General features: G+C 33.1%; 1 protein-coding gene across 5 annotated transcripts in view; it reads left to right on the top strand.

The window, feature by feature from the left end:
- NOL4 (nucleolar protein 4) overlaps positions 1-15,966 on the top strand; it is a gene marked incomplete at both ends in the record, with an annotated part of 302,349 nt that overhangs the window by 228,746 nt on the left and 57,637 nt on the right. For 3 of the 5 annotated variants that reach the window (XM_084251767.1, XM_084251765.1, XM_084251766.1), the window contains one exon: positions 12,160-12,273. The exons of 1 other annotated variant lie outside the window; for it this stretch is intronic. In XM_084251767.1, coding sequence (XP_084107893.1) covers positions 12,160-12,273 — 114 coding nt within the window. Of the gene's footprint in view, positions 1-12,159; positions 12,298-15,966 lie in introns of all 5 variants that reach the window. One more of the 5 variants, XM_084251764.1, reaches the window with a different exon arrangement.

Genomic DNA, 15,966 nt, shown 5'->3' with positions numbered 1-15,966 from the left:
TTTTTGCCCTCTTTCTTATAGACTGTATCTCCATTCCCCCGTAGAGTTTTATACCATTCTCAATGTTCTTTATTCATGGCATTTCTTTGTAATTATATCCTATAATTCCCTCCTTAATGATTTTGATATCTGACCTTCTGAATTCATTGTTATTTCAATTTAGCCATTATGAATATGTATAAAATTTAGTTATCACTCAAGCTTCAGAGAAATAATACAAATTTTGACGATTATCTAAAAGTTCTCAATTATTCCTTTCTTTCCTTTCAAAGGAATATCCTGATATCCTGGTCTTCTTTGCACAATCTGTATAACTGTGCCTCTGTTTCCCTATCATTCTACCTCTTTGAATTTATCAATCATTCCAACATTTTCAGTTTTTCTTTTCAGTGAAAATGAGGAAAATTTTCTTTTCTGCCTTAAAAATTATCCCCAACATCCTAGAAAAGCTTTCTCATTTCTCAGTCTTCTACAATCTATGTTCATCTTTCTTTACCAGATTTGTTAGAAGATTGTTTTACTTTCACGGATCACAGGTATTACCACCAACTCCCGTGGCAGAGCCTCACATTCAGACACAGGTCCTCACTATTATACTGAGTTAGTTTTTATAGAGATCACATAATTACCTCTGCATCAGATGCAAAAATTTTATTCTTAACTCATTTTCTTGAGGTTCTTGTTATTTCTATTCTTCCTCATTTACCTTTTCCTGCTTTTGGACAATTTCTAAGATTCTATACTTGACCTAATAGTATATTCTCCTATCCACAGCTGCTTTTGTACAATAGCAAAATATTCACAGTGTAGAATCCAAATCTTTTAGAAAGCTTGAGCATTTTATTTCAAATGTCTGTCAGATGCTAAACAAATAATGTTATAACTTCACTGAATTCTTTGTATTTTCCCTCACCCCTTCTTCTACCAATCTACTACATCTACCAAATCACTGGTAAATTCCTCTTTTTAATTTTTTATTTCTTTGGTAAATTCCTCTTGACTTGCCAATTTTTGTTTATTGTCCTCAATTATTATTTTTACCATTGTTCATAGATGTAGGTATTTGACCAACTTTTGCACATAAATTTTGCATCCTGTATTTCCATATTTCCAAATAAGTCCCACAATTTTGAATTTTATCTATTCTTACTATTGTTCTAGTACTCTATCTCATACCTGTACCTTTTCATATAATGCTAATAAGTGCCTATATCATCACACTCCCAACCCTTTATCTCCTGAGAGAAAGAACTAAGGTTTGTGTATAAGATTTTGGCCTTTTTTCTCCAAAAGTAAAGTAATGCTAAGTAATGAGTAAAAATGGAGTAAAAGGACAACATTTTTTACACTTAGAAAAAACACCACTCTCAAAAAAATTTAACAAAGCAGAAAGGCTTAAAGATTCAAACCCTTAAGAAATATCTAAAGATATGTGCCTTTGCTTCTGGAGTAGTCTTTCTCAATTCTGGCTTTGAAAGTGTTAAACTTTTACCATCTCAGAAAAAATTCTACATTTCCCCATTACAATAAATTAGTACATGACCTTTTAGAAGAGATTTAGGTCAATTTCTGGCATAGCTTTAATTCCCAGACAGAGTGTGTGTGTGTGTGTGTGTTTGGTTTCTGTTACCAAGCATGAACCCCCTGCCAAGGTGCAGAGATACCAATATGACACTGACTTTTGAATAAAGAAAAAGTTTTATTTCAATGTCAACTAGCCAGGATGCAGAAGGAAAGTCTCAAAGCGGACAGAGGCTTTTAAAGATTAAAATTGGGGTTAGCAATAAGGAAGGATGGAGAGTGGCAAATTATAATAGGTTAGTCCCAATTCCCAATGTGATCCTGGTCTTTATACTGGATATTCCTCATTTTGCACCTTTTACTTTTGAATTAATTGCATGAATTCTTCCATTACTGTTAGTTATATTAGGACTGATGTTTGGTCACCAATCGTTGAGAGGTCAATTTAAGGTCAGGGTATCATCCATCTGCACATGTTAAATTTGTGGCTTATCTTCACTGCATCAATGGGAAACAAATCTTAAGAGGGAAATTAGATAAGCTTGGATCATGGCAGATTGCTTGTGTGGTCTAGGAATTTGAGGGCAGTTGACCTTTGTTTTGGTTCCTGCTTGAGTTTGCATATTCCTCAATCTTGAGGGATTTGGGGCAGTTATCCCTCTGGTTATTGCAGACTGAATCAGGCATATATCAGGTTTAAGGAATGGAAATGTTTAGCATTTGATTGTAAAATATTCACTGGGTTACACATGTGTAAGTTGAACACTCATTTTTTGAGTAGGTGAGGATGGAAGACATTTATTAAAACAAGCTAGAATAATTTTAAATCATACTCATATATTAAACTCTCAGACCAAACATTAAATCTGTTAATGTTTCTGAGTCAGGGAGAGAAAAAAGCAAATGTTTTCCATTATACCCACCAAAAAAATGTAATTTACCAATGTTGTAGGTCATATTTTTAAAAGCAAAGTTTTTCTTAAATCTGGAAAAAGCAAAACACAAATCTCAAACAAAAAAAAATCATTAAAATTTTTATTTGTCCTAAGTAATTCATTCCATGTAGAAAATCTAAATCTTGTTAAAATTTTTAAATAATTTTTATTAAGATAACATTGTTTTATAATGTTACAGATTCAGAAATAAAAGCTCTCCTATATCTTCCCTCCTATCTCTTCAGGTGTATATTACCATACCACCAAGGTACCTATAGTTCTCCAGAGTCCAGATTTTCTTCATAAAATCTGCAGTTTCTTATTCTCATCCAGTTTTATGATAAACCAGTATTTCCAGACTATTTTTCAAAGTCCTTTTCCTCTGCTTCTTGTGAACATAAAGTGTTTGAGTAAATAAATAACTTCTGCAAATGTGTAAAAAGACTTTAAAATGACCATAATTAAGATCTGCTCATTACACAGTTGACAAGGAAATTTAGTCAATTTTTGTCATACAATATTTTAGAATAATAACCAGAATTGACATTAATATTATACCAGAATATATTAGGCTTTAAAAAAGCTTTATATCATTTTTATTTTTTTAAAGATTTATTTATTGATGCATACAAGAGCTGGGGTACAAGCCAGAGGTGCGGGGGGAAGGGGAGGTGAAAGGATTCACCAGAGACAGAGTGGGGAACTGAACAGTCAGAATGACTGAAACACACTGCTGAGGGGAGCAGAGGGTGAGACAGAAGAGGTCTGCTTCACCATGTGGGCTGCTTCCTGGCTGGCCAGGGATCGAACTGGTGCTGCAGAGGCTGCCGATTGCCCCGTAGTGCAGTGCTTAACTCCTTGCACCACCAGGGAGGCCCTATATAATTTTTAGCTCCTACATTGTTATGCACATACTTGCTACACATCTTTGAATGTGGCCATGCTTCCCATGAAAATTAACATACCAAAGAAGTCTAATTTGTTTTATTATTTTTCTTAACACAAGGAGAAAGAAAAATTCCATGGTTTATCTCAGGAAATCTTCTGAGATCTCCTTTACTTGTTCATTAATTGCAACTATTTGAAATTTTGATTTCAGGAAAGTTTTGTCATATTTATTAGAAGGTTTGAATCATTACTCTGAAGCAATACTTAATCACCCATTTAATCAAAGTGACTAATATTTTATAAGAAAATATAAAATACTTTCATGGTCACAAACAAAAGATAGCTTTTAAAATCAAGACTAGATTCACTTAAATTAACCAATAGCCTAATGGTAGAAATGACATGAATTTATTTTGATAATACAGATTTTGTTTTCCAGGTAAACTACTTAAACAGTTTACAATCTGTTATTAAAAGCTGGCCATAGATTAATCTTTTGTCCCCACAGCAGAAGAAAGAAATTAAAATCTGTTTTTTGCATAAGTACCTCCTGATATTAAAAGTTAAAATCCTTATGGCAAGTCATTTGATCTTATCCAACTTGGCTACATATATGATTTCTGTTCCTAAGATTCCTTTCTCACAAAACTTCTACATATTCCTTTTCCTTTTATATTTTGTCTTATAACTTTCTTTCATCTCATTACAAAAAATAACTAGTTTTATGTTGAGATTTACTCCCATATAAATATCTCCTCTCCTTATATTTTCCACTTCTTGCTGAATAACCAGGGATGATGAATTAATCTGGGGCTGTTAACAGTAGAGTGAGTGGCTAATAGAACCTCACTGGACCCCTTTCATTTAGACTGCAGTTGATTCTCAGGGTATTGGTTTTTCCAACTCTTCAGGAATACCCAGCCTTAGGACCTTCACAATGAAGGAGAATATATTTAGGAAATAAAGAAAGTTAGAAACATGTTCACGAGTAGCAGACAAAGTCACACTCAAGGACTGTACACATATTACAACATCTAGTTCCTTAAGGTTACAATAAAATTCAATCTTAAGAAATGATCCCATATGTAACAGTTCATTTGGGTTCAATTTGAGCCTACTTCCAAGGCAACTCATACCCTAAGTAGAGCACTGGGAAAGATTTATGCAAGGTTAGTTTGTTTTTTCCAATTCAAATATTCATAAATCATAAAGTTGAAGAGTAACTAGAGTATAAATAATTTAGCCAACATAGTTGTAACGGTTACTCACCATGCCATCTTTTACTTTTAACAAAATGTTTACCTGAGCCTATTTGAATACAAACCCCACCCACATTCCTTCTACAAACACTAATACCATGTAAAAGAAACACTAAAAAAAAAATAATAACCTGGCTAAGTGCAAATGAAACAACAAAAAATTTCCCAGCCATGAAATTCACAAACAACTTAACCCAAGTTGTAATCTAATGGAGTAATGATGTACAAAGATAGAAAAAGGTGAATATAGGCAAAAAAAAAAAAAAAATATCAAAGCCAGGGTCTGAATGCCCACTCAGGTTTGTGACAGACAAGAACATGATGGAGAACTGTGTATGTGACCCTGGAAGGGCTCGTCATCCATTGAAGGGAATTAGTAACACCTAATTACTACTTCAAGAAATAGATGATAGGCATTGTAAGCATTGAAATTAAAATCTTTCTAGATGGGTTCATAGACGGTAAGAGTCAGTCAAAGAGAAAACTGATAAACTGGAACTTGGAACCATGGAAATTACTCATAGAAATAAAAAAGAGAAGGGAAATATGAAAAAAAGTTAAGATGGAGAATAGAATAATAATGATAGACCTAATTGTCTCTGCAGAAGAGAAATTATAATAAGGAAGAAACCACATTAAAACACATGAGGAGGGAGACAAATGAGTATACCATGAATCCTAAGATCAGAGAAATATAGTAGTCCTGAGCAGTACAAATAAAAACAAATCCACACCTAGTAAAACTATAGCAGACAGTAGATTCAAGAAATTGTTAAATGTTGACTGGAAGGAACAAGTGATTATCTACAAAAGAACAGACTGAACATACTTCTTGTCCTCAAAATAGATGTCAGAAGACAATCTTCAAGCTACTAAAAGAAAATGTTTGTCACTTTTTTTGGACAAATTACTTTCATCTAAAGATAAATGCCAATGAAATTCTACTTCTAAAGTGAGGAAGAGATATTTTGCACAACTACTAACGTTGCCACACACTGATTATCTCTGAATGAATTAAAATGCACTATAAGAAAAAGGAAACTGAACCAAGAAGAAAATAATGTAAAATTGGCAACATTGGTGAGGAAAACTGAAGAAAATCTTTCTGATTTTATAGCCAGTGGATCTTGGTTCTTATCTGTGCTTTGCAGTCAATACTTACAGTCTTGTATACATAGCTTCAGTTTCCTCATGGAAAAAAATGGAACAAGTATCACTATCACACACATGAAAACCAGCAGCACTATGTGAATATAAAATCTCCTACTTAATCCAGTACTTGGTATCTGAGAAATGTGACAACATGCATTCTAATCTAAAAATGCATTGCAAGCCTTCCTATACTGGAAGATCCTTATTGTCTCAATATGTTGAACTACTTAAATTATTGAATCAAATGTATCTTTCTTTAATCCTTCTCACTAAGAACAGCCTTAAATCTATCTTTCTTCTGTGTGCAAATTGTACTTTGTGGTACATCTTTTGTAATTTTATTTTATCCTGTCCTATTTTTACTGTTTGTATATGGGCCTTACCTCCCCAATAAGAACTTATGTTCTTGAGTACTCTGCTTCTTAACTTGTTCATATCTGTATCATCTACAATGTCTTATATATTGCAACTAGTTGCTAATGCAAATTGCTCAGTTCATGTTCAATTAAATTAAAATTGTTGACTGAAGAATGAGTGAATGAATGGCTATTTAGTAATGTGTTCCTTTGTGGTAGAAATTAGTTGGGAGGTAAGCTAATTTTCACCATGTGCTCTTGTTTCACAGTATTCTACTATTGGTATTTCAAATTTAAAAGTTTATGCTAAGTGAAAATCTGGCCTATTATATTTAAAATATTTCAGGAGATTTTTCACCAAAAAGATAGCAATTAACTAATTTTAATTCTTTATAACTCTTTATAGATGATTTTTAATATATTTTTATTTGGCATTTAGTATGATTTTAGTGATACTAATGAATAAAATTTGTGTGTAATTTTAGGTTTCAAAACTATTATGGGAAAGATACTATCATTCATAATATTCATAAAATGTTAGCTAACCTGGGCTTCTAAGTATTAACTATAAGATTTATTATTTCCACTTGAATTTATGAAAGATTATTATTAAAGCCCAATTGTGTCTGAGTTAAGGCCAAAGTATAGACTAATAATTTTTAATGAAATATTGATAAACCCTAAATGAAGATAATTTAGCATTATCTTCATTTACATATTTAATTGAGACATATTTGAAACAATGTTTTAGAGCAATATTATGTCAATAAAAATATATATTTTTTTAAAGATTTATTTATGCATACAAGAGATGGGGTACAGGCCAGAGATGTGGGGGGTGAGAGGATTCACCAGAGACAGAGTGGGCAACAGAACAGGCAGATTGACCAAAGTACACTGCTGAGGGGAGCAGTGGGTGAGTCAGGAGAGGTCTGCTGCGCCGTGTGGGTTGCTCCCTGGCCAGCTGGGGATCGAACTTGTGCTGCAGAGGCTGTGGATTGTTTCACCCCTTGCGCCACCAGGGAGGCCCCAATAAAAAGTACTTTAAAAACAGGTTTCAAACTCCTTTTAGATTAGACAAGAGAATTTTCTCAAACAACTGAAAAGCCTAAGCATTCCCACATAGTTGAAGCCATAGATTCAAAATACCTATTTCTTAACTATGCTTCTCTTGTATAATTAGTTTATTTCTCAGGCAGGTCCTTTCTACCTGTTGGGAAATGCTGCCATTATTAACACTAAGTCCTTATTCATAATCCAAGAGTAATCTTCCAACTCCAGGTGCTTATTTCCATGAAAGGATTTTCACCAACCCTATTTGAATCATAAGTCAATGTCTTGGATCAGTCACTGGAAACTGTTGACCTACTATTTTTGTCTGTATCCATATCCTTTAAAATACTGGAGTAGCTGTGATTCAGAATTCAGACATTTTCAAATTTGGGATACATGATTCTGTTTATTGTGTAACACTCACAGCAACATCTAGGAAAATATCACATCTACAAATATCTCTCCTACAAAGCATATACTAACAGAAAGTAGGAAGAAGAAAGACTATACTTTCATTTCTGTCCACTATCACAAATTTAAAAAAAAAAAACTTTTTTTATGAAATCTTAAGGTTTTAAGAAAAGATGGTAATGCTATAATATACATTATTGCATATAGATATACCCTATGAGCTAGACATTGTATTAACTTAAAAACTCTATGATGCCAGAAGCAGTATTAAATTTTGTTGGTCTTCATGTCTTTGGACTTGGTGCAGCACCTGATAGAGAGTGCACATTAAATACATTTGTTGAATAAATAAATGAAAATATTGGTGACTTTTTGTATATTACTTCATGGGGTTCTAACTGCCCCATGATACAGAGATTACTTTTCCTAGTCATAATTTAATGAATGAACCTTATTTTTGTGAGTTATGAAAATAGAAATAATGATACCTGACAGGATGAATGAGGCTAAGAGAGACTAAATAGCAAAAGCAGACAAATTTCAAGTAGCTGATTATACAGTGCTATCCAGGTTAATCTGACTCTGTTGTTATATTGTTACTTTATTCCATTAATATCTCCAAATCAAGCTACGGGGGCAATGAAAGGGATAGCTTAAGAGCTACAACTTTCTACAAATTCTGTAACAATTAGAATATGAGTCATAGTTTAATCATAGTCATGCCATCTTATGGGGAGAGTCATATCATCTAAGCTGCAGAATTCTTAAATTGTGTATTTTATAAAATAATAAGATGTGAAAAAATAATCTTAATTTACCCTATCTAAATCCCAATTTCTAAATAATTTGCTTTAATTATTTTGATAACTCTCAAGCTACTTAAAATCATTGTTGTATCCCTGTTGCTGGCAATCTGGCCCTGTCTAATAACATGACTAAACTATGTTTAATGTCAGAGTCTACAGAGTGTCACCACAAATAGAATCTTCCATTCTTGATTTCCTTTTACTTTTTCATAGTTAAAAAAATAAGCTTGCAACATCCTATATGTTAAGCAGAAGTTCAGCATACTCTAACATTTTTTTTTTTTTTAGTTATAATTTCAAGACCAAACATTGGAATAATTTGTTGATGTGGTGCATTTTACATGTATATAAGTAAGGACACATTTACATTGTGCCAACAGCAATCACATCTTAAGTCCCCAATTAAAATGTGACTTTTTAACCTCCTAAAGCTTCATGCAACAGTTTAGCCATCTGTTTAATGAAACAACCACCACTGATTTAGGCATACATAATTATAACAATAAGAACAGTGCTGGGGAAAGATCAACTCATCCCACTTGAGAATGACAGTTAATTATGAAGAGATAATTAGTGTATCTGTGTATATATGGGGGGTTAATATTATCTCATATTCAGGGAAAGAAATAGGAAACAAATGTTAATTTAGGTATAGATCAGGTAATTACAATAAAGAAAAAATCAACAAGCAACTATAAACCAGAGACATGCTACCTGGGGGCTGGGGTGGGGGAGAGGAGGGATTAGGGCCAAAATAAGGGGGTGGGGATTATATGGAGAGTATAAACAAAATGAAAATGCATACATTGTGCAAAAATGAAAAATAATGTAAGAATTATATAAAATGAAGAATGCATGATTATATGTATTTTGCAATCATTTAAAAATCTTCTAAGATATATACTAATCTTTACTGAAAACTATTCAACTAGAAGTGTTGCTTTTTATAAATTATCCATTAAAGTATTTGCATTTGATACTTAAAAAATAATCTAAACTTATTACATGGAAGTTTTTATATTTTATTAATCTCTCAATGATGTAAAAGGGAATCTTAGCACTTGAATCCCTGGTGAAATCTATGACTATAGCCCTTAACATATCCTGATAATTATCTGCCAGGAAGAACCTAAGGCATGATATTCTAATAAACTTTCCACTATCAAATGTGATGAAGAAAGAGTTTCTGAGATGGTTCTCAGCACTTACACTAAATAACAGTTTTAAATTTATCTGTTATAAAATTGCTTTGTAAGAAGCAAAACTGATTCTCACTGTCTTGGTATAAGTACTTTTGATATGTTAAATGGATAAGCACCAAATTATGGAGGAAAAATAAAAGACTTTCCTGCTAGTATCTTATGACCAGGGGCAGCATAACTGAGTTCTCTGTGTATGAGCATTGACAGTAATTATTGACTCATCACTATCACATCCACGGAAATGTTTAGCAGGATTGCCTCACAGGAGAGAAAGAACTCTGCTTGGCTCCTCATTCTCATTTTGGGCATTGAACTAAGCTTCATTATGTTTCATGTACAATAATTTCTTGGTACTTCTGGTTGTTCCAACCAGAAAATCATATGACTTTAGGCTGACAGTTTAGAACATGCGATGGAACTTACATATTTTCTTTGTGCTATTAATGAAGAAGAGTTCTAAAGTATTAATAGGAAAATATATTGGGAGGATTTCAATACTTTAAGGATTTTAAGGAGATCATAATATCTGCTTGAACGGAACTGTAATTGGTTGTAAACAGATTCCTCCGCAGACATGTGTTTAGTATATTTAAGAGCTCTAACTCTAGTTAAGCTCACTGAGGCCTTAGTTGTAAAATTAGTCTAAATATTTACTAGGAAATATTAGTCCTAATTATCACCAGACATCACTATGAATCCAGGTGTTTACACATGCATGTGATCCTGGGTAAGGTGTAGAATCTTTCAGAACTTCCATTTATTTTTCTCTATGAGTGACTTAAGTAATCCTCACTAGAGTTGTTTAGAAGACTAAAACAATAATGAACCTAAGCTTTTTGTGTTAATGCCTGTACAACCTAAGCACTTAATATGAGTTAGGCGTCAATAAGATTTATTTTAAAATTAAATTGGGATGGTACTAGTTTTCTTCTTGGAGGTAAAATATATATTTAAAAAATAAAATAAATTCTTTGAAAAATACCTTTATATTTCATAAACTAATTGATTCATTCTGCAGAAGCAAAAGGAAATTGTATTTATAGCTTTATGGTAGCCTTTTCATTTTATGGTAGCCTTTTTGCTTTGCAAGTATTTCTTTTTGACCCTCCTCTGTTTCCAACACACAGTCCTGTCTTTATAATTTCCTTTTCAAAAATCTTCTATTGTATTTCCCCTGTCACTTCAGGGGCTCTCTATACTTTTTTTTTTTTTTTTTGCAAAAACATAACTCCGAATATCCTAATGTTTATTGTCAAAGTTGTCTGGCTAACATTTCAGATGTACACAGTACATTTTCTACCTTTTGCCTGCAGAGTTAACATTTGAGGAAGTTTGCTGACACAGCAGCAGTAATTACTACTTAGTTCAGTCAACATCAGAGTACAGTTTCTTATTACACAAATCACCCTGAGATATATTTGCTAAAACACTGGTTTGAATTTAGCTGTTCTAGAATATTGTTTGAGACATAAACTCTATGATTCAATTTGTTACCTGCCCAGAGTCAGCAAAATGAACCAAGTACCATAAAAACATGTGCACTTTCATTTATATATATTTATATATAAAATATTAAAAAGGTCTTTATTAGTTTGGAAGTTTCTACTCAATGGCATTCGTACATATTTTGAATCAAGGCTTTGAAAACCCTAAAGTGACATGCTCTACTATTTATGTTAGCTATCTAAAAGATAATCTTATTTTGTAGTTTTATGTTTTTCCATCTCATCTGGTTTAATTTTCATTTATTTATCATTTACTTGTTTTAATTTTGAAAAACCATCCAATATCATTAAGTATTTCATCTTTCAGTTAGATGAATTATCTGTAATTATGGGAAAAATAATGGAAAACTTTTCTGATGATCACAAATGATATGGAGAGTTGCAAACAATTTGTAGTTAATTAGGAAATTAGTTGGAGGGTAATTAATTTCTATGTGGTCTACACTGAAGATAGGCTTCCAATTTTCACTCTATTAAATTAACATTGACTCATTTAATAAATAAAACAAAACATAGGCACACACATCGTAAACATCAAACTTGTGACATCAGAATTGCTCCAGGACCAACTTTTAGTTTGTATTTAAGTATTTTAATCACATCAGTAGTGTCACAACTTAGATTGCAAATATTCATAATACTTCATTTTAAGATCAACATGGTTTGATTATCAGTTTTTCCAATTGTGTTTCAGCCCTGTCACTTGTTTTTGTTTTGTTTTGTTGTGCATTGTCATGTGTCCAAAAAGACTTAAAGGACTTGTTTTATTTGCAAAACCTGGTCAGTACTTTTGCCACTGTCTGTTCAAACTTCAGCTTGATGGCCCAGACTAAATACTTGTTACAATGGAGCTGTGGGAGTAAATGGTGGATCTGTGTGGCAACTGTATTTTTAACCTCTAACTAGCTTTCATTGCTCATCTTTGCAACTCCCATTTCCTCTTTCTATTGAAATAAGTTTACTTGAAATAAATGGATACTCCTGCACGTCCTGTGAACTCTTCTAAGGGTAGCATAGGTCTGTTAATGATACTGTTAATAATTTTTTCAATTTTTTTTCTCTTTTTTTTAGTCTCGACCTATTCCTTCCCACCTTACTTCAGCAGTTGCAGAGAATATCTTGGCCTCAGCCTGTGAGAGTGAGAGTAGAAATGCCGCCAAGAGGATGCGTCTGGAAAGACAACAGGTACTGAAGAGTCTTGGGGGTCTGGTATACACTGGTAATAACAAACATGGCTAATTAAGGATTTTTTATAAAAAAGAAAATAATATGAATAGATTTAAAATTACAAAAAGTTATAGTTTTTCTGTATTTCTATAAATTTTAACTTGTAGATGCATGTTCATGCAATCAATAGAAACCCAAGAACAAAAATGTTTTATGGTAAAAATAGACAATTGTAAAGTTAGTGTATAATCTAAAGGTCAATTGCTTATTGAAATAAGAGTCTCTCCCTGATTATTGACAATACATTTTTTAATTTACTTGATCATGTATGCTAGTGACATGGTTATGTTCACTTTGAATGCGCATCTCATGTTTCCTCTGTTCTACTGCCAGTGTCCATAGAATGTGCTGGGAAGGTGATAGTACAATGTAACACGGAAAGACTAGAAAGTTATGAAATGTAACTATAAAGCAGTGTAAATCTAGGTCCTGGACTTACTTCCTCATGAATGAATTATTTACTGCATATTAAGTATCACCTTTCTAAATCTTTCTATTTTATTTTTTAATATATGTATTTTACATAATTGTTCATTTTTAAACAATGTTTGCTTCCCCATAGAATTTGGGGTGTAGTCCCCATAGAATTTCCTTCATCAATGCACCCGTGTACCATCACCTCAGTCCCCTGTGCTCCTCCCTCCCTCCCTCTGATGCCTTCCCCTCCTCCTCCCCTGTAGTATGTCTCTGATTTATAATTGTCGGGTTTTGCTTTTTTGTGTTTTGTACTGTTATTATTTTTTTACACTGATGTCTTATTTGGTTCCCCTATATTCCTGCTAGTGAAACCATCCAATATTTTTTCTTTTTCCTTCTGGCTTATTTCACTGAGCATAACTCCTTCTAGCTCCATCCATGTTGCTGTGAATGGCCTTAGTTTATCTTTTTGATTGCTGAATAGTATTCCATTGCATATATATATACCACATCTTCTTGATCCAGTCATCTATTTTCTAAATCTCTTCTCTAAGGATACACCCACTGGAAATGGATGTGTAGTTTTTGTGCATTATTCACGGATGTTTCACTCAGTTTCCCCCTGCATCTATCTGTCTCCCCTTCTCAGAGCTTTCTTTGTTTTCATTTTCTCTCATTCTCTTTTTTTTTAACATTCTTTTCTTTTTTAAAGATTTATTTATTTATTTATCCAAGAAGCAGGGTACAGGCCAGATTTGCAGGAGAATGAGAGGATTCACCAGAGGCAGAGAGGGGAACAGAACAGGCAGACTGACAAAATCCACTGCAGAGGGGAGCAGCGGGTGAGACAGGAGGGGTCTGCTCTGCCATGTGGGAGCCCCGCCAGCCAGCTGGGATCAAAACAGAGCTGCAGATGCTGTGGACAGCTTCACAGCGCTGCGCTCAACTGCCTGCGCCACCAGGGGAGGCCCTCATTCTCTTTCTTAGTAACCCATAATATAAAGAACTATATTTCATTATATAATAGCGTATGTTATACATAAAAGTATTCTGTATCCTGAATTTTACATTAGTTTTATAACAAATTATCTGGGTGCTTCATATTTCTAATTGAAGTTAGAATGAAGATACCAAATTTTTAGTCCAATTCTGTTTTTTCCTCTGTGCCAATGACTTTCAAAGAAAAAAGGAAAAAAAAACAAGCTTTTCCATTCCAGGTTTAGAATATTTAAAAATGTTTTAGAGTGACATTTTTTGAATTTTGTATAATAGTAAAATGGCAAATGCTAATAGTGCTAAATTATGAAAAGCCTTTAAAGAATATAGTATTAGCTTCAAATAAAATGTATTTTGAATTTCTTAATCATTTTTGTGAGCAGTACTTATTTACATATGCATATCCCCAGTTGAGAATTTTATTATTAGAACTCTAAAATTTTTATTACTAAAAATGAGTTATAGCACAGTACACAATATCATCTAGCATGATAATAAATATTTCACATTCTGGAGTTAAATGAATCTGGTTTTCATTCCCAAATTACTGTTATATATTCTGTGACTTTCATGCTGTTCCAGCTCTCTGTGGCTCTATTTCTTCATATGCAAGATAACAATACCATAACTAATCCTATAGGATTGTTGTGAGAACATTACATGTCAGATTTATGTAGTTTTTTGTCTGGCACCTAGTAAACATCAATACATTCAGTCAAGAAAATGAGATTTTAACTGATGTTTTATTTTTTCTGTTTCCTACCAGTGAAACTAGAAAGAAGAATTAACAGCACCACCTCAAATATAGGAATTTTAAAATTAGAATAAGTCCTTTTGAGAAAAGATCACAAATCTAGAAATTGAAATAGTAGAGTTCTGGAACTGAATGGGTTCTCCTAGTTGCTGTCTTGCCATATATGCCACCCAGTGTACACTCTACAATATCTCACAGTATCAGTCATAGAGTTGTTATGAACATTAAATATCTGATTCATGTTGTACACTATTACATCACTGCAAAATCCCCCAGTGTTGATCATCCATCAATATTTCATCCAACCCACTTAAAATTGTTAGCCTAATCTGCCAAGTGAGAAATACAAATAATAAATTCTTATCTTTATTGTGAGGATTTAATAAGACAATGCACATGAAAGTATAGTATATGTAAGGAGTTTCCATAGTACTAGAGATATTACTTTTACCATTGGTTGAATACATCAAGTAGGGCTAAAAATCTATATTCTATTAGAGTTGTTCTATTTTCAAAGCACTGTAATCATTTTGAAGTTTTTTAAAATGGGCCCAAATTTGCTTTCGGGAGTTTCTGCCCCTAGGGGGAAAAAAACAAACAAACTCCTAGCTATAATGAGTGTGACATCTTACTAGTGTCCTAGGCATAAGGACTGGTTTGGTGGGGACCAGTGATTCTTAACCCTGCTTCCATATTAACTGTTTCCTTTTTTTATGTCCTTATAGTCAGTGTTCATTTATTGCAAGGATTTGTCACCTGAGAATAGGCATGTCCTATATTGCCCCCAGTTGGAATGTTCTTTCCCGGGCTCAAAAGGGTTCAATGAACTCAGCCTTTAGGGGAAGTTGGAAGAAATAATTAAAAAAATACATTTTATGACTTATTGAAAGTCTAATACATACTCTAAAGACATATGTTTCATTTATTTTTTTCAAAATTCCCACAGGAGGTTATTATTTTGCTCATTCATATGTGAGGAAACTGAAGGTCAGAGAAGTGGATGATTTCTTCAAGGTTACCTAGCTGCCTGGGATAGTCTGGGTTGAGTTTCTATTATGTGAGGCTGACAGTTAGGATTGCTCCACAGCCCAACACCTTTTTATTGATTATCTTCATTGAGAGGAAACCCATGTTGTGGAACAAACTATTAGGACTCATGTAATTGGTGCCTCTGTTCACAGTGTTTTTTGACAGTACAGATTTTTTTGTTGGAAAACTATTTGCTTTATTCAGAGTTTTGCACTTTTTCATATTTAGCCAGCAAGGTTTACCTAGTAAGCAAGTTATTCCAATCAGAATATTTTTGTTTGAATATCAGCTTGAAAGATTATAAACTTCCTGAAGTCCTTTCCTCCACCTAGGGGAGTAAGTTATACACAAAGAAAACTGGTTTAGTGTTTTCTTTAGTATTTTGAAATACATTGAAAATAGAAATTTTAGGGGCCTCCCTGGTGGCGCAGGCGGTTGAGCATTGCACTGTGAAG

The sequence above is a fragment of the Talpa europaea genome (genome assembly GCF_964194135.1).
Source record: "Talpa europaea genome assembly, chromosome: 13".
In the NCBI taxonomy this organism is placed as follows: Eukaryota; Metazoa; Chordata; class Mammalia; order Eulipotyphla; family Talpidae; genus Talpa; species Talpa europaea.
This window is presented reverse-complemented; position numbering and strand designations above follow the sequence as displayed.